The sequence below is a fragment of the Danio rerio genome, chromosome 1, assembly GCF_052040795.2.
Source record: "Danio rerio strain M-AB ecotype USA chromosome 1, GRCz13ab, whole genome shotgun sequence".
In the NCBI taxonomy this organism is placed as follows: Eukaryota; Metazoa; Chordata; class Actinopteri; order Cypriniformes; family Danionidae; genus Danio; species Danio rerio.
The window spans coordinates 44089173-44110678 of NC_141021.1; the positions used below are offsets into that span (position 1 = coordinate 44089173).

General features: G+C 34.6%; 2 protein-coding genes across 6 annotated transcripts; both read left to right on the plus strand.

Moving 5' to 3' along the window:
• Positions 1-1564: 1564 nt before the first annotated feature.
• On the plus strand, positions 1565-11834 carry si:dkey-56e3.3. Of its 4 annotated transcripts, none has more exons than XR_015476780.1 (8): positions 1565-1935; positions 2389-2498; positions 4923-5040; positions 5968-6065; positions 6152-6254; positions 7334-7425; positions 8382-9180; positions 9514-11834. XR_015476780.1 is itself a non-coding variant. In XM_087237436.1 (8 exons), the coding sequence occupies exons 2-8, from the start codon at positions 2328-2330 to the stop codon at positions 11384-11386; spliced, it is 1452 nt and encodes a 483-aa protein (XP_087093562.1). In that variant the 5' UTR covers positions 1565-1987; positions 2277-2327; the 3' UTR covers positions 11387-11834. The 4 variants fall into 4 exon arrangements, 3 of the variants coding, with proteins under 3 accessions (XP_087093562.1, XP_087093561.1, XP_087093563.1); XM_087237436.1 differs by having other exon boundaries at positions 1565-1987; positions 2277-2498; positions 8382-8463; positions 10599-11834; XM_087237435.1 differs by having other exon boundaries at positions 8382-8463; positions 10599-11834.
• Positions 11835-14860: 3026 nt separating this feature from the next.
• On the plus strand, positions 14861-21135 carry mogs (mannosyl-oligosaccharide glucosidase). Of its 2 annotated transcripts, XM_087236223.1 has the most exons (5): positions 14861-14946; positions 15304-15705; positions 15806-16029; positions 17651-17844; positions 19052-21135. In XM_087236223.1, exons 2-5 carry the CDS (start codon positions 15357-15359, stop codon positions 20808-20810), a joined length of 2526 nt encoding a protein of 841 aa, XP_087092349.1. In that variant the 5' UTR covers positions 14861-14946; positions 15304-15356; the 3' UTR covers positions 20811-21135. The 2 variants fall into 2 exon arrangements, with proteins under 2 accessions (XP_087092349.1, NP_001073659.1); NM_001080190.1 differs by lacking the exon at positions 14861-14946.
• Positions 21136-21506: the final 371 nt, after the last annotated feature.

The following is a 21506-nucleotide window of genomic DNA, read 5'->3' on the forward strand; positions in this document are numbered from 1 at the left end:
AAAATAAAAAAATAATTAAAAAAATACAATTTTATCAATATTTAGTAATAAAAAACTAAATGATAATAAATAAAAATAATAAAAATCAAAAGTGATTGCTGATTAAAAACCTACATAGGCAAAAGAAAAAAGGCACTTTATGTAAATTTTGATTATCTATTAATATTTTCACTTAAAACACAGAAAAGCCTGGTTACTTCTTTTTTTGGTTGCAAAATTATTAAAAAGTCTTGAAATTGTTAAAAAATTAACCACTTTATTCACTTAATTGTGATATGGTGCTAAGGTAAATTTTGCTAATATGGCTAATCTTCAAAAAAAGAGTTCCAATTTTGTCCACTGTTATTTAAATCAATAAGACTAGAAAACGGCTTAGTTGAAACAAGCTGTTAAAAATAATGACATTAGTCTAAATGTAAGTAGTAAGAGTGAAATCAAGAGTTTTATTAAGAAAAGAATAAAGAAAATGTGGCAAAAACATATGGGATGATGAGAAAGAGGGCTGGTGGTTTTACAGAATTCAAAAGAAAGTAGAAGAAATGAGAAGTGTAGGGAAAAGGGGGGAGAGGAGATCATAATATCTAGGGTAGGATTTGGACACAAAATTAAATATTATACTTTTTAAAATGGGCAAACATGGTATAGGACAAGTTTATGAGTTTTGTGGACAAGAAGAAACAGTTGAACACAGGCTCGTAGTCCGCCTATTAAAAGGGTTAGTCCTTATTTCTTATAAAGTGGACCTTTTTACAGTTATTGGAGGTTTATACACTGCATTTTAGTGACATTTTAAGCTATATTTTGTGCTGGATTAGCTTAGCGGATGGTTATCATTACCACACTTTTTGATGGAACAAAATTACTTCTTACATTTTTGTCAAAGTGTTTATCATACTATTTTTTGTTTACAAAAATGTATTTTATTTATAAATGTGTATTTAAACTGTAAGTTATTACAGTTTTATTCTTAATGTAATCAGATTAAAATTTTAGAACAATGAAAAAATACTAATATTTTAAATGCTAATTTATTATCATCCATTATAAAAACAAACAAACAGCAACAACAAAATTAGGACTCTGTTAAAATTAGTTTTAAATAAAAAAAAAAAGTAGCCTATGGGCAAATAAAAAACTGTACAGCTCATTTCCTCAGTCAGAATTTGTCCATTCAAGTAATAAACGCCTAATGTTTGTTATTATTATTTGTTATTCTTCTTAAAGCCTCCATTAATCAACAAATGAGCTCATCTATTGGTTATTTTCACAGTCAAAAATGGAACAAACAAGCTCGTAAGAGCCAAATTCTGGGCCTTTCGAGATAAAAGTTTTAAATTAAATGACATTCTTCAAAATAACTCCTGAAATAAATGCTATACCTTTTTATTGCAGATTATTTTTATTATCTTAAAAATACTCATTTGTGGGAGAGGATTTAATAAAAGAAGGGAGAGTGAGGAGGGTGAAATCATAAATATCCAAACTCCATACCAGTTGGTGGCGGAAACACAAAATTCTGATTTTTGTCAACCGCCAATAAATTGAAGAAGAAGAAGTGGAACGCAGGTTGAACTTTTATCTTAAAATAGCACAAGCGGATGTTGTTGACACACGGGACAGCAGCTTCCCGTACACACACATTTTCATTTGGACGGATTTGTTTTAGCACAATGGCGAATATTGTAACGTTCCAAACGCAAATCGCGTCAGTTATTGAAGTTCTCGCAAACGCCGCTGTGGCAGAAATCTGCAAACTTGTTGAGGACAGCTATGCTGATTTACAGCTTGAAATATCTCAAACGCAAAAGGAAAATAGCCTGCTTAAAAAGAGATTGAAAATGATAGAAATCCGGGATTCGTTTTATCGAAGGGCAAATAAACTGAGGAACGAGTCGACTGCCTTCAACAAAACTAGTTTTCGCGAAAAACAGTCAGGTAAGTTAAAGTTGGTTACGTTGGTAATGGTAATGGTCATGTAGGCTAGTTAGCCACATAGAGGTAAAGTTGGTTTTATATTCGCACATTCGGACTTTTCCCTTAATATTATAATTTTATAAAAGTATTATTTGCAAACTCTAAATAGCGAAATCATATTAACAGCCAATGACTAAAAAAGTACGACATTGTTCACAGTCAAATAAACAGTGCTAATGTTGTTTACAAGTTACACTTGCATGCTAATTCCGATCGAATATTCAAAGTAAAATGGTAAACAATATAGAGACTTCTTAATGAACGAATGTGGGAATATAAAACCAACTTTACCTCTATGTTAGCCACTAACGTTACTGACTTGTTTCGAACCAACTCTAATAACATTCAAAGCTATGGTTATAATGTGCTTATTACTCGTGGTGAAGGAAGGCATTGTGTTTTTCTTTTCTTCAGGACGAATCAGCGTAAAAGTGTCTTCTGTGTGTTCTGGTGCTAATCATGAAGAAGGACATGTTCGCTCTTCAAACGCCTCAGTTTTACAACAACAACAAAGGCTTGACCAGGTCTGCACAACCAACAACTGGAACTGATTATATACAGTCAGATTATTTATGTACATTTACTCTTAGCAATTTATTTCTTACCAGTTTCTTATTAGGTGTGAGTTTAAGTAAAAAATTTTTATATATGAGCAATTCCATGCAAATGTCAACCTTGCATGAAAAAAAGTTTTTACCAAAATAGTATTTACTGTACTTTACAAATACTGAAAATGTCTCTGTCAGTGTTTTCAAATAATTATATTAGATTGACCAAAATCGCACAAGTGGCAATTTCACATCTGTCACATCCATTACAGAGAGGGTTTTTCCTTGTAAATGCAAGAATGTCAAATAAATAAAATCAATCCTTTTTGTTTTTTAAAGAGACAGCTCTTATTCTTTTGATTAGCATTATTTCTTTTGGGTTGGTCATTTTAATTCACTGAATTTCTAGAAAGTATACTGTATACTGTAAACTTGCTAACTTTTTTGTCACGTCCATAAAGCATGTTTATTTTCCTCATTTAAATTAAATTTTTTTTAAATTGATATTTTTTCTGACCTCATTAGTCTGTGGTTAGTAGTTTTGCAAAATATAAACGTTTCAATATAATGTTAACGTATACTTTCTCTTTGAATTTATGTTTTTACCGCAAATGTCACATCTATAACACTGGAATTGCTCATTTGTTTTATTCTGTTATGGTTTCATAACATTTCTTTTAAAAAAAAATTAATTTTTAGACATCAAAACCATTGATTTACTTCCAAAGAGTTTATAAGTGAACATTTGGTGGTATGACCGTGATTTTCAGTCACAAAAATGAAAATATTTATTGTTTTGACCTTCAAAAAATAAATACAAATAACAATAACAATAAATCTCATTTTTAATTTAAATTTAAACCAATATTTCTAGAATAAAATAATTTATTTTATTTACTTTTTATTATTGTTAGTTGCTTGTTCACACATACCTAATACAGGGTTTCTGCAGGGTCCTAAAAAGTCTTAATGTCTTAAATCTCAAAATCCAAATTATAGGCTTGTAAAAGTCTTAATTTTACAGAAATATTGTGTTGTAGGTCTTAAATCTTTTATTAACAGGTCTTAATTTTTCTTTGTTCATGTGTTGCCACCAAATCTGACCAAAACCCATGCAATTATCGACAATAATCTCAATAAAACTTTAAACTTTTTATTTAATTTTATTCAGTATTTTATTTATTTTAATTTTAGCTTTATTTATCATAATGGTTTAATTATTTTCCTTACAATAACATTTGTTTAAAAGTGCTTCATGTGTTTACAGCTGAGGATACTGGCCTGGACAGATTGTTGTGCATCCATTTAGTTTATTCTAGTTTTTAAATATTTTTTAAGTTTATGTTGGAAAAAAAGTGTATGGATACAAGCTTGCTTGTTTTACACAATATTTAAAATATTTTGTTAAGAAATAAAATCTAAAATATTCTATTTATAATATTATTATTATAAATAATTATTAATAAATGTATTAAACTATCTATCTATCTATCTATCTATCTATCTATCTATCTATCTATCTATCTATCTATCTATCTATCTATCTATCTATCTACATTCAAAGGGCATTTGGGCCATTTAAAAAATTCCTTAGCCTTTAGCCCTTTATGGATCTAAACTTTTATTCATAATGGTCTTAAAAATGTCTTAAAGTCTTAAATTGAATTTGGTGAAACCTGCAGAAATCATGTAATAAGTCCAGCATATCAAAAGCAATTGGGAACTTTTGTACTCTCTTATTTTTTCCTTGATAACTACAAAAAAACTAAATTAAACAAAAAATTGTTCTGGGCTAGCATAAATAATGTGTCAGTGCATTTTGGATAAGGGATTCATTAGAATAAACAGCAATAATTAGTTTAAGGTACTCAAAGTGTGTGAAACAAAATGTATTATATATATATATATATATATTTAGGAAACTTGATTCCCATATTTAATTCAAAATCTTCAATATCTCACAACCGCTCAGAAATTCTGAGTCAGAATGCAGGTAGTAACAGCAGCAGCTGCAAAATCACCAGTAAAGTGGCCAATTATCAGCTTAAATTAAATATAATTGGAATATCGTTGAGTAACATAGGCTTAATGATAGTAATACCAAGAAAATAATTTTTATTATTGTTATTTATTTGTTTGTTTGTGTATAAACTTGTATATCACATTTAAAAACAACTGAAGTTAGCTAAAGTAATTTTCAAAAGAAGTACTTGCTTACAAAAAAAGGTTTGATATGTCTTGAATCTTTTAATAACCTCTTAAATGAATCTTTTAAAATGGTTTGGATAACTGTTAGCAGCCAATACAGAAAATGAAGCCTAATGTAAATTAAGACTATATATAAGACCTATATCCGCTGAACAATATTTAAATCATTTTTCTCTGCACTCATTTTAACAGCAGGCTTATCATCAGTCTGTAGAGGATGGAGAGCCAGATGTTCTCATTATTAAAGAGGAGAGGCCTGAAAACACGAGGTGTGAACAGTCTGAAAGAGAAAAACAAACCACAGAGAATCGTGAGTATGGGAGGTGTTTGTAATAGGGGCTGTCAAATAGCTTAATGCATCTCTTTTATGTGTTTTGTCCTTTTTGTGTTAGTTTTTGGGTCAGACATTAAATTAGTTGTTGTTCATGTTGTTTTACACATTGTATAAAAATAGTAATTTTTAAAGAGTTGCTAATAATATGTAAAATAATATGTGAATTTTGTAAATAAATTGTATATTACTAGTTTAATAAATATTGATAGTAGGCATGCTCTAATCAATCTTTGGCCGATAATCACATTTCATGACTCAATCGGTACTCGCCAATCTCATGGACTGACCGCAGGTGTTTGTTTATGAGTTTAAAGCAGAGGAAGATGGCTTAAGATAGCCTAAGCTGAAGTAAAATCAATGAATTAATTGTTTTCTGTAAAGCTGCTTTTGGCCATAACACGTTCACACCTAAATGGTTATAAGAAACGTGTTTAAGGTATTTTATGCAGCATCCTTAATTTATTCTCTCATGTAAGGTGAGATCTTCCCTTAAGGTTCATACTTAGAGGGAAAATGTGCTTAATGCATTATAAAGCTTGAAGCATCAGAATGGGTATTAAGTATCACCATGACAAGGAATCAATACTTGGTATCGGCTGCAAAAATCCTGATCGGAGCATCCCTAATTAAGAGTAGATTCATTTTAGATAGATGGACGGATGGATAGATGAACAGATAGATACATAATAAAAATAAAACAAACATGTAAAAACCTACACTCACAGTAAAAAAAAAACAAACATCTTTTTATTGAATGTTTTCTAAAACAACTCATAAATGACCATTGACAATGGAATTAATGTTTTGAAATGTACTATAGTATAAATAGATATGTATTTAAAAAACATTGTATTATTATCATTTTTTATATATATTTGCATTGCTGGTATGTCCATCCTTCAGATAAAGATGAAGCTCTGAACAAAAGTGCAGGGGTTTGTGTAGCAGGTCACAGAGAGAACTTTATTGACCAGAACACAGTCCAGCACTGCCATCAAGAGGTAGAAATCTGCTTTCCTCAATCTCTGAGCTCATTCTAAAACTAATAATGTATCCAGAATCCTGACAGTGTTTTGCTTTGAATCAGCCTGTAGCAGATGATGAGTCAGATGTTATCATTATTAAAGAGGAGAGACCCGACAACATGAGATGTGAACGCTCAGAAATGGAATTAAATGCTACAGATAATAGTGAGTATGATTAATGTGATGTTTGTTTGTTTATTCTTAAATTATTCCTCATGTCTGCATGAACCGTAAATTGCTGGGACTTTTATTCCAGCTTGTCGAAGCACTTCCAACTGAAATATAATATTAAGTAAGGGGCGAGGCTTTCTTTTTGCGCATAATGGGCTATATAAGTCTCTCTTGGATGATGCGACAGCAACCACTGGACAACGGCACCAGTGTGCTCATGACACACCAGCTATAGGGGGAGTGAGCCAACTCGACGGAGAGGGATGATAGGGAGGCCATGATGGGTCAGGGCTGATGGGGGAATTTGTCCAGGACACCGGGGCTATACCCCTACTCTTTACGAAAAGTGCCATGGGATTTTTAATAACCACAGAGTCAGGACCTTAGTTTAGTCTCATCTTAAAGGTGGTGCTCACTGACACTATAGTGCCCCCTTCACTTTACTGGGTCATTAGGACTCAGATTGAGTGCTCCCTGCTGGCTTCACTAACACCACTTCCAGCAGCAACCTAATTTTCCCATGTGGTGTCCATTTCAGGTACTGACCAGGCTCAGCCCTGCTTAGCTTCAATGAGTAACTTGTCTTGGGCTGCAGGGTGATATGGCCAACCCAAGCACTGTCAGTCGCAGCAGGCTAGTGCAGAAACTCTAAATATTGAAAATACTAGGTTAAAATAAATGTCTATATATTAAAGACATGGCACAGAAAAATGGAATTTAATGCAGTGCTTTTTCTCTGGTTTGATACCCACTTTATATCGTTTATCAGTCAAGCAGTAAAGATCGTTAATTTTTAAAGAAGTCAAATCCAAAATGTGGCGAATTTGAAATGGAGCAACAGTTCACTGGAAGCAATTGAACTGGCTAAATAAAATGAATCCATATAAGTGATAAAAATAATATAGCATGTATGCATAGTGTAAATGGTGTTGTTCATTTATTTTAATCATTTATAAAAAATATTTCAATATGACAAACTTTGAATTGGTATTGAGATTAAGAATGATAATATTTGTATTTTTTATTTTTCCTGTCTTATTGTTACTTTTTGTTTTCTACTTTTTCTTTGTAAGATGGCACACAGTACGGGAGTGCAGGAGTGTTTGTACAAGTCCACAGAGAAAGCTACATAGACCAGGACACAGTCCAGCACTGCCATCAAGAGGTAGATGCGACATGCTCCAACAAAACTGTAATAGTTTACATATGAGGCTCTTTATAGACAAACCACTTTTCTCAAGCAGTGACCGTTTCAACATACTCAGAAATTGATATTTTTTTATTTAAAAATAAATCCATATAATTATATCTCTTGTTAGTTTCTGTAGTTTCATCTAAAATTACAGAGTTGACTCCTCACCTCCACACCTTAACAGCAGAGTAATTTTGCATGTAAACTGTACTTTAAAGGATAGTTTGCCCAAAACTGAAAATCCTGTTCACACTTGGTCACTCATAAATTTTTCACAACCTATTTGAGTTTCTTTCTTCTTTTTGAAAAATGATGGTACCCATTTACTTCCATGTAGAGTTTATTTTTCCTACTACAGAAGTCGATGGGTGCCTGCAACCAGAATTCTTCAAAATATATATTTTGTTTTGCAGAAGAAAATTCATTAAGGTTTAAAACCGCATTAGGTAGAATAAATTCAAAGGTAATTTTCATTTTTGGCTTAACTAAACCTTTAACATATTTACATAGTTGTTGGTTGTTTATTGTAATAAAACCCACCTTATATAAAGTGAGCCCACATTGTATAACTAGATTAACTACAACTCCATTAATACAAGGAAAATTCCTAAAGCATATATTAATCCACCATGGTACAGTGTAATTATAACATATAAACATACTTAATATGGGTTTAGTGTTTGGTTGTGTATAATTATTTATAATTTACTGTTATTACTATAGTAAGTACATGCAACAAGACAGATAAAAGGTGTAATGGTGTAATAATTAAAAATCAAAAGTTGCTTCTGTTAAAATGAATGGACATGAACTAACACAAACTATTGAATTCTCATTAAATAATGTTAACAATGATACATTTTACATTTGAATCAGATTTTGCCAATTGTTCTGCTAAATGTGTTGTCAATCATTTGTTTCTCTGGCAGTCTGATGCAATCCAGCCTGATCTCCTTCAGGATGAAAATACAGAAGTCAATGCTATAGATGAAGACACACATTTACTCAATGGTAATTATAAAATTGGGTTTTCAGTTATTCACTTGCATGATTTATAGTTAGCTTGATGTGACATGCATGATGTTGGGTGTAAGTGACCTAATTACTACATTTGTTTAATTTTTTGCTTGCTATTGCTAATTTCTTCCAAGACTTAAAGCCACAATTCACCCAAAATTAAAAGTTCTGTCATCATTTACTCACCCTTTAATTGTTCCAAACCTGTTTGACTTACTTTCTTCTGTTGAACACAAAAGAAGATATTTTGAAGAAAGCTGAAAACCATTGACCTGCATATAGTTAGTTTTTCCAATGGAAATCAAAGGTTACAGGTTTTTACAGAATAAATAAAGATCATAAAGGTTTGGAACCATTTCAGGGTGAGAAAATTGTAATTAAATAAATATTGTTGGTGTGAAATGTCGCTTTAAAGTGGCATGGTGGCTTAGTGGTTAGTACTGTCACATCAAAGCAAGAAGGTCGCAGGTTTGAGCCCTGGCTGGGTGAGTTGGCATTTCTGTGTGGAGTTTGGATGTTCTCCCCGTGTTGGTTTCCTCCGGGTGCTCCGGTTTACCCCCACAAGTCCAAAGACATGGGCTATAGGTGAATTGAATAAGCTAAATTGACCATTGTGTGTAAGTGTGAAAGAGTGTGTATGGGTGTTTTCCAGTGTTGGGTTGCAGCTGGAAGGGCATCCGCTGCGTAAAACATATGCTGGATAAGTTGGTGGTTCATTCCACTGTGGCTACCCCAGATTAATAAAAGGACTAATGCTGAGTTCAGACTGCATGATTTTAGCCCTGATTTTGACTCGCCGACAGGTTTTGAGAAATCGCAGACAAATGCCTGAAATCACAGAGTTGTCTGTAATACTTCCTATTTTAAAGTAATGCAGTTTGAACTCTCCTGTCGCCGATCCATCCTACAGTGTAAACAACATCTTTTAAAACCTGTTTTCAGATGACACATGAACACTATCATCTACCACAACCATCTACCCATCCTCAAATTCAAATACAGCAGCCCATAAGATAGCAGCCTTAAGTACAATATGTGTGCAAGGCTCCTTCTGAGGTTAGATACACAGTAGTGATGGGAAGTTCAGATCTTTAACGCGAATGTTAGGACTCAACATTATGTAGTCAGCAATAGTAATTTCAGTCAGTTAAAACATCACCATGATCTGAAAAATGTCTCACAGTAAAGTTTTGCAACCAAACTGAATCATGGCTCACTTTATTTAAATTCCGTTACGATTTTCCGTTATAAAATAAACTTTCGTTTTTCTCCAGATCCTTTCATTAAGCCCTCGGTTTACCCGCGCTGCAGTTGTTCAAGTTTAGTTCAGTCACAGCAGCCTGTCATGTACTGTTTGTGTTTGGTTCACTGAATCACGCATGTGCAGTATTATCGGTAACTGCTTTCAAATTTGATCTCAGTGTAACGTTACTGTTTTAATAACTGAATGAGAGTATATTTATTAAGTTATTTAGAGTCAGAGGGGGTATTGGGCTTTGTGGGGGTATTTTAGTCGTTTGTGGATGAGTGCTTACTGGAGAAGCGAATCGTTTTAAATGATTTGGTTCGATTTGGTGTACTAGTTCTTCACTTAGAAGGTCCGTTTAAAAAAAATCATTTGCAATCGCTATGTAGAAATAAAACCCATTATTGGGCACAAATGTATTAAAGTAATAGTTCTATGTGTCTGTATGTAATGCTGTCACCACGCTGCTGTCGTGTCCACTCATTGTTTTTGTCGTGGGAACAACAGCGAGGTTTTTGCTATAATTTTAGCTCATTTCGGTTAGTTGTGTACTTACACAATGCAGTTTCAGCTAGTTCAAGTTTTTTTAAAAACTCTCGTTTTTATTTCAGTTAACGACAATTATTTTACATTTAAGTTTTTGTTTTTTTTTGTTCGTTTTCATTAACTATAATAACCTTGGTCTGAACTCGGCATAAGCCGAAAAGAAAATGTATGAATAAATAACTGATGTCTCTTATCATCATTTAAACTTAATGTGTGCCTGCTTTGTGCATGTTTGTTTGTTTAATGTCCATTTAATTCATTTCAGATAAGATTGAAATGATTTAATAAAGCTGCCATGTATTGCTCAAAATATAGTAAGCATGTCATTTAAAAATAGGTGACACCAGAATGGAGAGACGTTGTGATGGAGAGGTGGATTCTAACCTCCAGCCTGTGTCTTCCTATGCCTCATGGGTCTCCAGAAGATTTGACGCAAGCGCAAACCATCCATCCTACAATGAATCTGAATGCAATGGGGGACCGTCTGTGAATCAGTATTTGATGTACAGAGGGAGCACAGATCCCATGTGTTCCTATGCAACTCCAATTAACTCCAATAGCTTGTCTGTGTCTAATATTGAAGGCCATTTAACACACGACAATGAAGGTAATATTTCTCAATCTGAACAGCCTCCATTCACACCATGCTTTTCTTTCAAACAGTCTGATTCTCCTCACATGCAGAGGAAAGATAGGTTTATGTGTAAACATTGTGGGAAAGTGTTCTCTCAACCCGGCACTCTTCTTTTACATCAAAAACTTCATACCAGAGAAAGGCTTCACAACTGTACGCTCTGCGGAAAAAGATTCAGTCAGGCGTCTAGCCTTAAAAGACATCACAGCATTCATAGAGGAGAAAAACCATTCAGATGCCAGCACTGTGGGAAACACTTCTCAGACCAAAGTAACCTCAAAAAACATGTGACTGTTCACACAGGCGAAAAGCCTTATGGTTGTAGCCTTTGCGGGAAAATGTTCAACCAGTCTTCAAACCTCAAAACGCATATGAAGATCCACACGCGTGAGAAGCCTTTCGGTTGCGATCGATGCGGACGGATGTTTGCACACAAGTACATTTTGGTAAAACACCAACAGAGAATCTGCATGTCTACTGGACAAGTGTAGATGGCATAAGGTAGAAAGAAGTCATGATCAATCAATTCAAAATCAACTTAACCATGTTAAAAATTGATTCTACATACTTTGTCCATGGTTATTGGTTTTACAGTATTAAGTTCTACTGTTGCTCGTTATTGCAGATAATAGCAAAGACTGTCTTTTATCAAAAGGAACTATGTGCAATTGCAGTTTTTACCATTAACAACAAAATAATCACTATTAAATTCATTCCCAACAATTCAAACAATTGCAAGTGGATAAATTCAACACCCTACTTATTTCATGGAAATTACTTTCACGTTCTTTTCTTTGATTTTATCTGTGCTGTAATGTACAGTAACAGTACACATTGTAATATTGTCTTTACACTAATTGAAGTAAATGTGACAGATTATTGTATACATTTTAACATAAAATATTATTATATGCTTAATAAATACACCTTACAACAGCAGATCGCATGGTTATTTATGAACAAAAGTTGACTGTTACAGTTTTTATGGGTTTTTATACATGAAATATGAACATATATATTTATTTTAAATACTATTTTTTTAATTGTATATTTCATTCAATTGTCATACTTTTTTACACTGATAGTGATGTGTGTAATTTGTTATAAAAACCTTTCAATCATTTTCCTTCGGCTTAGTCTCTATTTCAGAGGTCGCCACAGTGTAATGAACCACCAACTATTCAAGCATATATTTTACACAGCGGAAGCCCTTCCAGCTGCAACCTGGTACTGGGAAATAGTACCCATAAACTCTAACATTCTCATACACACACTCTATGGCCAATTTAGTTTATTCAATGTCTTTGGACTGTAGGGAAAGCGGAGCACCCAGAGAAAACTCATGCCAACACGGGGAGAACATGTAAACTCCACATAGAATTGCCAACTGGCCCAGCCAGGACTCAAACCAGCGACCTTCTTATTGTGGGGCAACAGTATTAACCACTGAGCCACCGTGACGGCAACAAAAAGACTGTAATATATATTTTATTTTAAAAAGTTGAAATAACCCAAAAGTTCAACCATCAGGATTCATACGGTCATGCAAAACCTAAAAAAGTAATGGAATTTTGACATGGCATATTCCGGGCCTGGAAAAGTTTTGGAAATACAGAAAAACCCACAAGATTTTGGAAAAGTCATGGAAATTACTTTTACATTTTAGTCATTTAGCAGACATTTTTGTCCAAAGCAACTTAAGCTGCGGTCACACTAGAGCTTGTGCTTGCAAAAATCTGTTCTGTTCTGCAAAATGGGCGGGGTTAAACAATATGATTTGACATTAATAAAAGCGATTACTCCATATTTTACATTTCTTATTTTAAATTATCTTCTATCGGTCTCGCACAATCACCTAATGTGATTTTGCAGGTAAGAATTCAATAAGCTTGAACTTTCGAATGCAGTGAAATGCGAAACTTGTCACAAGTGCTTGCGTTTTGGTCTGCCGCATTTGCATGCCTATGAATTGAAGTCTGGAGTGAAAAGTGCAGTGTGATCACGGCTTTATAATAGAAGTAGTTTTACCTACTATTACTTGTTTAACAAACTATTAAGATTATCTAAAATTAGTTTGACAAATATCTGTGTATTGGAATGGAGGTCAGTTGTTTTTACTTCTTTTCTTTTCTTGGCCAAAAACATGCTCTCACATTATTAATGCGGTGTAAGCATCATCTATTTTACATAGATATAAAAATAAATTAAAACTATTGCATGTTTTATGATATGCTGCAATAAAATTAAACGTTCCTTATGATTTACCATGCAAATGTAGACATTACATGAAACATAAGGTCATGAAAATTGACTTGAAAAGGCCTGGAAAAGTCATGGAATTATTGTAGGAAAAATGTGTATGAACCCTGAACCATAACTGCAATTCTGCATTTATACTGACAGTAACATTGTCAACATGGATCCATGAAAATGACAAACAAATGTAGTCCACCACTGTTGTTTTGGTTGATGAGTACTCGTATATCCATGACACTTCCGTTTGAGTTTTTGTAGTTTGCCCAGAGTTGAAAATCTATCAATCTGTATGTTTTGAACTTTTAAAACCCTTTAAAAATTAAAAATGATCTATGGATATAATTATTTTATGCATGTTACTGTAACATTAATTATTGCACAAATGATCAGCATTAGGGAAAGATAAGAGCTTAGTTCATGGCTAGGACAATAGTTTTAAAGATCAGTCCTTATATTATGGTTCACATTGCCACATCGCACAGAGAAACAAATTCAGGTGATTTTTATTTTATTTTTTTGTAAGTCTGGGACACAGTTACCTTATTAACATTGTGGCATTTGATTCATTAGCGGATGTAATAATTCATTCAAATACAATATGCAAAAACAGTTAAACCTTATTAATTTTATAGTCTTACAGGAGACCCTTAATATCTTCCAGAAGTCTTCTAGTGGCAGCGGCATCATCAAGGTAACAGCTTAAGTTCTTTAAACTTTTAAAGATCTTGAATCTTTATTCCACCTGTAAGTACTTTTCAATGTTAAATCAAAGAAACCTGCATTTTCTTGTGTTAATATGTACTGATTAGTATAAAACTGATTTAATGTATGTTCTATCTTAGTATATTAGTGATATTATGAATTATTGCATGGAAATAGTGCCTTTAACCTGTATTGTTGTCGTGCACCCTAATTGCTTTCCAATCATAAGAAGTGGTCTCTCTACCACCACCACCACCACCACCACCACCACCAGTATGCAGCTTTACCTGGATGATATGACTGCAGCCACAGGACCGAACAGCCAGTTCGCTCACCACACAAGATGTTGGTGGAGAGAGAGGAGACCTTGATAGAGACAGGTCAGTGAACGGGATAATTTGGAGGCCATTATAGGTGAGGGCGAGACGATCCCATTGTGCTTCCAACAAGATAACAGTGTCCCCATTTTTGTGGCAATGAGGATGAGCACCCCCTGCTGGCTTCACCAACACCACCCGAAGCTTGTTTTCCAAGGTGGTCCAGCATCCAAGTACAGATGTACAATGCTGCTTAGCCTCAGTGGGCAACCAATCTTGGGGTACAGAGTGATATTGACAATGCTGACCCAGTAGGTTTGGAAAACCCAAAATTATCCTAATCTATTTTTCCTCTTGTATTTTATTTTGCAGAATCATGCCCTTACAAGTTCTGAAAGTTGTTTAAATCCAATTAAAATTCTGGACTGTTTGTTGTCGTTGTTGCAAACTATATTTAAGAACTGTATTTGGTTAGTCTTTTGATGAGAGTCATAGCGTGTAAACGTCTAGTGTAAATTAATTATCAAATGTTCTCTAAAATTATTACACAAATAACAACAATAAAACGTCAACAAGTGTACAGAAATCAGATGCCTCAGATATAAAGGTTCCCATGGCTTTTGTGTGGTAATGATGGATTACAATGCGACAACGCGGACTTTTATTTTGAAAAGTAGTGATCCTGCATCTACAGTCGTCTGACAGCTTCTCAAGAAACGCGGAAGTGCCTGTGCTGCTGATTACCATGTTCAGTAGATTACTGACACGTACATAAGGTAACGTCATCGATAAAATAAAACATATGTTTGCCTATATTCAGTTAGCTTAAGGTATCGTTCATAATTAGTATAGAGAGAAAAACACTTGCAGACGCGTTTAATAGGCCCTCTCGATCTGAATCTCATTCATTCATTCGTTCTTTCATTCATATCCTTGTCCTTTTGTTAAGTTAGCTAGTTGTTTATTATATGTGCAGCAACTTTTAAATTGAAAGGTTAACCTAATAGTAATATTTAGTGGCTTAATTTCCACGAAATGCATTATCATAAGATATAAATGTAGCGTTAGTTAATGAATAACTTGGCTAATCATCTAATCCTGTAATCAATCTGTTGACCTTTGGTGTTTTGCAGGTGCATTTGAATGTTTGTGATCCTCAGACGGGCCTGGTCAGATCATAAGAAAGATGGGTAGGCGGAGGAAGAGGGTTGCAACAGGTGATGGAGTTCCAAGTCCAAGGAAGGAGGAAAAGGCACCTGCTCCACCACGCAAGGAGAAGAAGAAAAAAACTGACATCGGGAAAGTGTTCATCAATATATCCATCGGTCTGTGCATCTTCAGCCTCATCTGGTTCTTCTATGCTCTTTATATGCGCTCATCCTTAGCTAGAAGGGTTGTGACACTGCACCCCTCTCCAAGGGTCTTGGATGCTAATAGTTCAAGCCCTGCAGTCTCTCCCGAAAGATACTGGGGTTCCTATCGTCCCCAGGTGTACTTTGGGATGAAAACAAGAAGTCCTCGATCTGTTGTGACAGGTGAGGTGTTTTGTATGCTTTCTCTGTGTGCCCAAATTGCTTAGTTTGTGTGGTTTTTACTTGTCTTCGTGGTGTTGTTACAAACATACCTTTTCTTTAGGTTTAATGTGGATGCACCAGTTTGCTGAAATGGATGGAAATCTCAGGCACACATGTGAGCAAGGGGACCATTTGCTGGGCTATGGATGGTTAATGCATGATGGAGTCTCTTTTGGAGTCCAGGAGATCCATGACCGGGATTTCACCCTGACCACAGAGTTCGTCAAGCGCATGGGTGGAGATCATGGGGGAGACTGGACTTGGAGAATCACTGCAAAACAACATGTAAATAACACATCTGTCCGTCTAATTATCTCTCTATCTGTCTGTCTAATTATCTGCTTATCTAATTAACTGTTCGTTCGTCTGTCCATCCGTACAACCATCCGTCTATCTATCCATCTATCTAATTATCTGTCTGTCTGTCTGTCTGTCTGTCTGTCTGCCTAATTATCTCTCTATCTATCTGTCTATCTAATTTTCTGTCTAGCTAATTATTTAATTAACGGTACATTAGTCTGTCCAACCGTCTGTCCATCCTACCATCCATCCGTCTATCTATCCATCTATATAATTGTCTATCTATCTATCTATCTATCTATCTGTCTGTCTGTCTGTCTGTCTGTCTGTCTGTCTGTCTGTCTGTCTGTCTGTCTGTCTGTCTATCTATCTATCTATCCATCTCATCGTCTATCTGTCTGTCTGTCTATTTATCTGTCTATCTTTCTATCTATCAGTCTGTCCATCCGTCTATCTATCTATCTGTCTGTCTATCTATTGATCTGTCTATCTTTCTATCTATCTGTCCGTCTGTCTATCGATCTATCCTATCTGTCTATCCGTTCGTCCGTCCATCCATCCATCCATCCATCTATCAATCTGTCTGTCTGTCTGTCTGTCCGTTAGTCCATCCTTCCGTCCATCTATCTATCTATCTATCTATCTATCTATCTATCTATCTATCTATCTATCTATCTATCTATATTATTATTATCTGTCTAGATGTCTATGTCTATAGATTAAAAGTGTTGTTTTTTTATTGTTCGGAAAATTATGTTTACAATTATATGAGCAAAAAATAAATGACTATCATACATTTTTATCTTGATTTACAGAAGTTATTTATTGTAACAGGAGTTTATGTACTAAAATTATTTTTAGGTAATATTTAGAAAACATATTGAAAGACTCCATGTAGGGATTGCAGTGCATCTCCAAAACACAAATGAATTGTCATTTTACATTTTTACATTTTGTCGCTATCAATAAAACAACTTGGTTTTGCCTATTTGATTTTATTAGTTTAAAATATAACATTTTTGATCATCACATATGTTTTTATATACAGTATTTTAGGAAGTAGAGGGCAGAAAAAGAATGATCTTTTGTTTGTACATAAATAAATGTTACTCTGAATGACAGTGGAACAGTATTACACCCATATTTTGATGTTTTATCCTCACAATTGTTATTTGAAACATTCCAAGCTTTGGTTTTAATATGGTCTCTGTTTGTTTTAGTTGTTTGGAAATTTAACTTGATGCAGACACCAAAAATGGGAAATCTCATGTTTGACCCTGTAATATAAGTTGTACAGAAAGAAATACAAAATATAATTAACTACTGTCAATACACATGCTCAGGAAGTTAAAATTAATTGGGTTGTTTTATTTATTCATTATTATTTTATTTATTATGATTAATTGTCTCTGTAATCTTTCAAATGTCAGATACTATATGGTAGTTTAATCAGCTTTACATAACTTTACACTTTTCCTGTTATTTAAAAAAAATGATATACAGTTAGAGTGGTTCAATTAGATAAATCAAAAGTATAGGAATATTAAGATTTATGGTTTATCAGAAATGCTTTGTCAATTCAAGTCTTTCTGTTTCTGATTAACAGGGCACTGCTTTGTCGACTCCTGTGGTCTCGCTAATGTTCTACGCTTCCACAGATGGTCAAGGTTCATTGCAGGCTCACGTTGAGGAGAAAAATCGTGTGAGTTCTGTCACAGGAACATCTGAGGAGCTTGGCAACTTCAAGATTACTTTTGGCAAACCCACAGCAGGAGAAGGTGCTAGTGCCAAATATGCCAGGTATTTATTATTCATGTAATAATTATTAACTGTGAATATTGTGTATATATTTGGTCAAATGCAGGATTTTAATTTATTTTAATTACTTTCTATAATATGGGTCATTGGATTTTAATGCAGAAAATGCTTATTTATTTTATGGAATCAAGTCATAAGAGCATAATTAGCTGATGTTACAGAATGAGGCAGATTTAAAATAATAAAGCAAAAGTATGCTGTACTCATAATCCAAACACAACTTGGACAACTGCCTGTGAACATTAATGTCTTCAGAGTTGCACTGAGAGCCATTATATTAAAATGTTTATTACAAAATGCCGATATTATGTACACAAACAAACCCCAAAGTCTTCAAAATACAAATTTGCTTTCGTGATTGTACAGTATACAAAAATTATTAAGTTCCTATTTAACACAATCAGTAAAAAAACAATAATGAATAAAAAAAGACAATTACTTGTACATATTGAGCTGTACTAGTCAATGTACAGTTGAAGTCAGAATTATTAGCCCCTGTTTATTTTTTCCCCATTTTCTGTTTAATGGAGAGATTTTTTTCAACATATTTCTTAACAATAGTTTTAATAACTCATTTTTAATAACAGATTAATTTTATCTTTGCCATGATGACATTAAATAATATTTTACTTGATATTTTTAAGACACTTCTATACAGATTAAAGTGACATTTAAAGGCTTAACTACGTTAATTAGGGTAACTAGGCAGGTTAGGGTATTTAAGCAAGTTATTGTATAGTGATGGTTTGTTCTGTTGTTTAAAAAAAACTGCTTTTATTCTAGCCAAAATAAAACAAATAAGAATTTTCAAGAGGAAAAAAATATTATCAGACATACTGTAAAAAAATGTCCTTTCTCTGTTAAACATCGTTTGGGAAATTAAAAAAAAAAGAAAAAAAAATTCAAAGGGGGCTAATAATTCTGACTTTAACAGTATATACAATATAATAAAAAAGACTGAATATTTGCAACATTTGTTTACAGAGCAGTGAAACAATGAGTAATTTATAATGAAATTTTATTGGAGCTCAAATTAATTTTTAAATCTATTTGAAATATTGTACAGCTCTTTAAGAACAAAATTATACTTGAATTGTATGCAGACCAGACGAGTGAGGGAAAATTAAATACTAAAACATCTTATTTCAAATTACTCTATTGTTTTACTTTATTTCTTATATATTTTCAGATATAATTTCTTGCAAACAAGAAGCCCTGGTCTTGATAAGCTGACAGATATAGTGAAGAACAGCCTGAATCACAAGTTCATTTTCAGTCCTCCCAAAGGTGAAAAAAGGTCTTATTTTGCTGTGGATTCTTACAAAGTAACTAACCACCAGAATCAACAGAACGATCCCAAGATGGAGAGTGATTTTGTCGTGCATCAGGTGACTGTTCAAACACCTTTTCAGATTGAAGTCTTGTTTGAATCCGGAAGTTTCCGTGAACGACCGAATCAGCTTGTGGGCTCTGTGCTCACGGATGAACTGGAGAAGCGTAAGGTGGCATTTGATGAGAAGTTTGAGGCTACGTTTGGTCTTCAAGCTAAAGGATTCACATCTTCACATATCAAATTTGCCAAGGCAGCTTTAAGCAACATGCTTGGTGGCATGGGATATTTTTTCGGACCATCGGTGGTGCAGTCGGTTTACAATGAACACCCCGTGCTTTACCCTGAGGGGCCGCTGTTCACAGCAGTACCATCGCGATCCTTCTTTCCAAGGGGCTTTCTTTGGGATGAAGGATTTCATCAGCTTCTCCTAAGCAAATGGGACACCCAGTTAACACAGGAGGTCTTTGCACACTGGCTCGATCTGATCAACATAGAAGGCTGGATCCCACGGGAGCAAATCTTGGATGATGAAGCACGCAGCAAAGTACCATCTGAGTTTATAGTGCAGCACAATGAAAACGCAAACCCTCCCACGCTCTTCCTGGCCCTACAGGAGCTGCTGGAGCAGCTTGATGCAGAGTTAGTGTCCTCTCAGACCATGCTTCCTTTCTTGAGAAAGTTGTACCCTAGATTGCAGGTTTGGTTCGAGTGGTTTAACACCACACAAGTTGGACCTGTTCCCAACTCCTACCGTTGGCGAGGAAGGGACAAAGACACCAATCTTTTCCTAAATCCCAAGACGCTGACCTCTGGCTTGGATGACTACCCACGGGCTTCCCACCCATCTGCTGATGAAAGGCACGTGGACTTGTATTGCTGGATGACCTTAGCCTCTGGTGTCATGGCAAATGTTGCACGAATACTTGGAGAGCCCCACCAACTATATGAAAACACCCATCGTAGTCTGAGCAATAACGACCTGTTGAACGAGCTGCACTGGTCCGAGAATCTACACGCATTTAGTGATTACGGAAATCATACCCAAGCAGTCTCACTTCAGCAGGAGAAAGTGTTTGTGCCACCTGGACAACCACGGCACCAGTTCCCAGTTGCTCGATTGGTTCGTTCTGTCCGCAGAGCCCCTAAGCTGCAGTATGTGAATGCATTAGGCTACGTTAGCCTATTTCCATTCTTGCTACATATTTTGACACCAGACTCGCCAAAAATTGAGCATATATTGCAAGCCATTAAAGATCCAGAGCGCCTTTGGACACCATATGGCCTCCGCTCACTGTCCCGCGCAGATCCACTCTACATGAAGAGGAACACAGAACATGACGCCCCCTACTGGCGTGGACCCATCTGGATCAACATCAACTACCTGGCTGTTAGAGCACTGCATCACTATGGCAGCATAGAAGGGCCATACAAGGAAAAGGCAGCTACCTTATACCAAGAGCTCAGGACTAACCTCATGAATAATGTTTACAAGCAGTATCTGGAAACAGGATACATTTGGGAACAGTACAATGATAGCACTGGAAGGGGGCAGGGAAGTCACCCTTTTACTGGCTGGTCGGCTTTGACTGTACTTATTATGGCTGAGAAGTATTAAAAATCAGTAGCAAGCCAGAATCGAGTGGTAAATCAAGATGCTCAACTGGTGCCATATGTTTGTTACAACAAAGTGTAATTCATTCTTAAGTGATTTAGATAATTGGTGTAATTTTTTTATTTGCTTGTTTAATGTAATAATCTGGAAGCCTGTTAAATTATGTCAATTTTACATCTGGTTTAATGTGATTATATCCTCAGGTTTGAAGCGCTGAAGGCTTTTTCTGGCTCAGACAATACAATGTCATCTGTGTGAACCAGTAGACAGCAGTGCACTTATTTTGGTCCATTGCTGTTTGGCTTCATTAAAGAAAATAAATCCAAAAGTTCTTATTTCTTTAGTTTAATTAAATATTTTATTTGAATATTGAAATAATATATTCATAGATTTTCTCATATTTTGCTCTTTATGATTTTTTTTAAACCGTTGTGTTTTTCTGATTGATAGGTTTTGCTTTATTGTATTGTGTGTAATTCATGTGTTATGTGTGCTGTTAATTAAATAGAAAAGATGCAAGTAAAGATACGAAAGCGGTCACTGGAATGTTATCTTTTCAAAAAGTATACTTTTGTACTTTTTTAGGTAAAATAGATGCACCCCAGTGATAGCTTTTGTATGCTTTAATTTCTGAGGTTGTATACAGTCGCTGACAAAAGTCTTGTCGCTTATCTATTTTGTACAAACGCCTGCTATTAA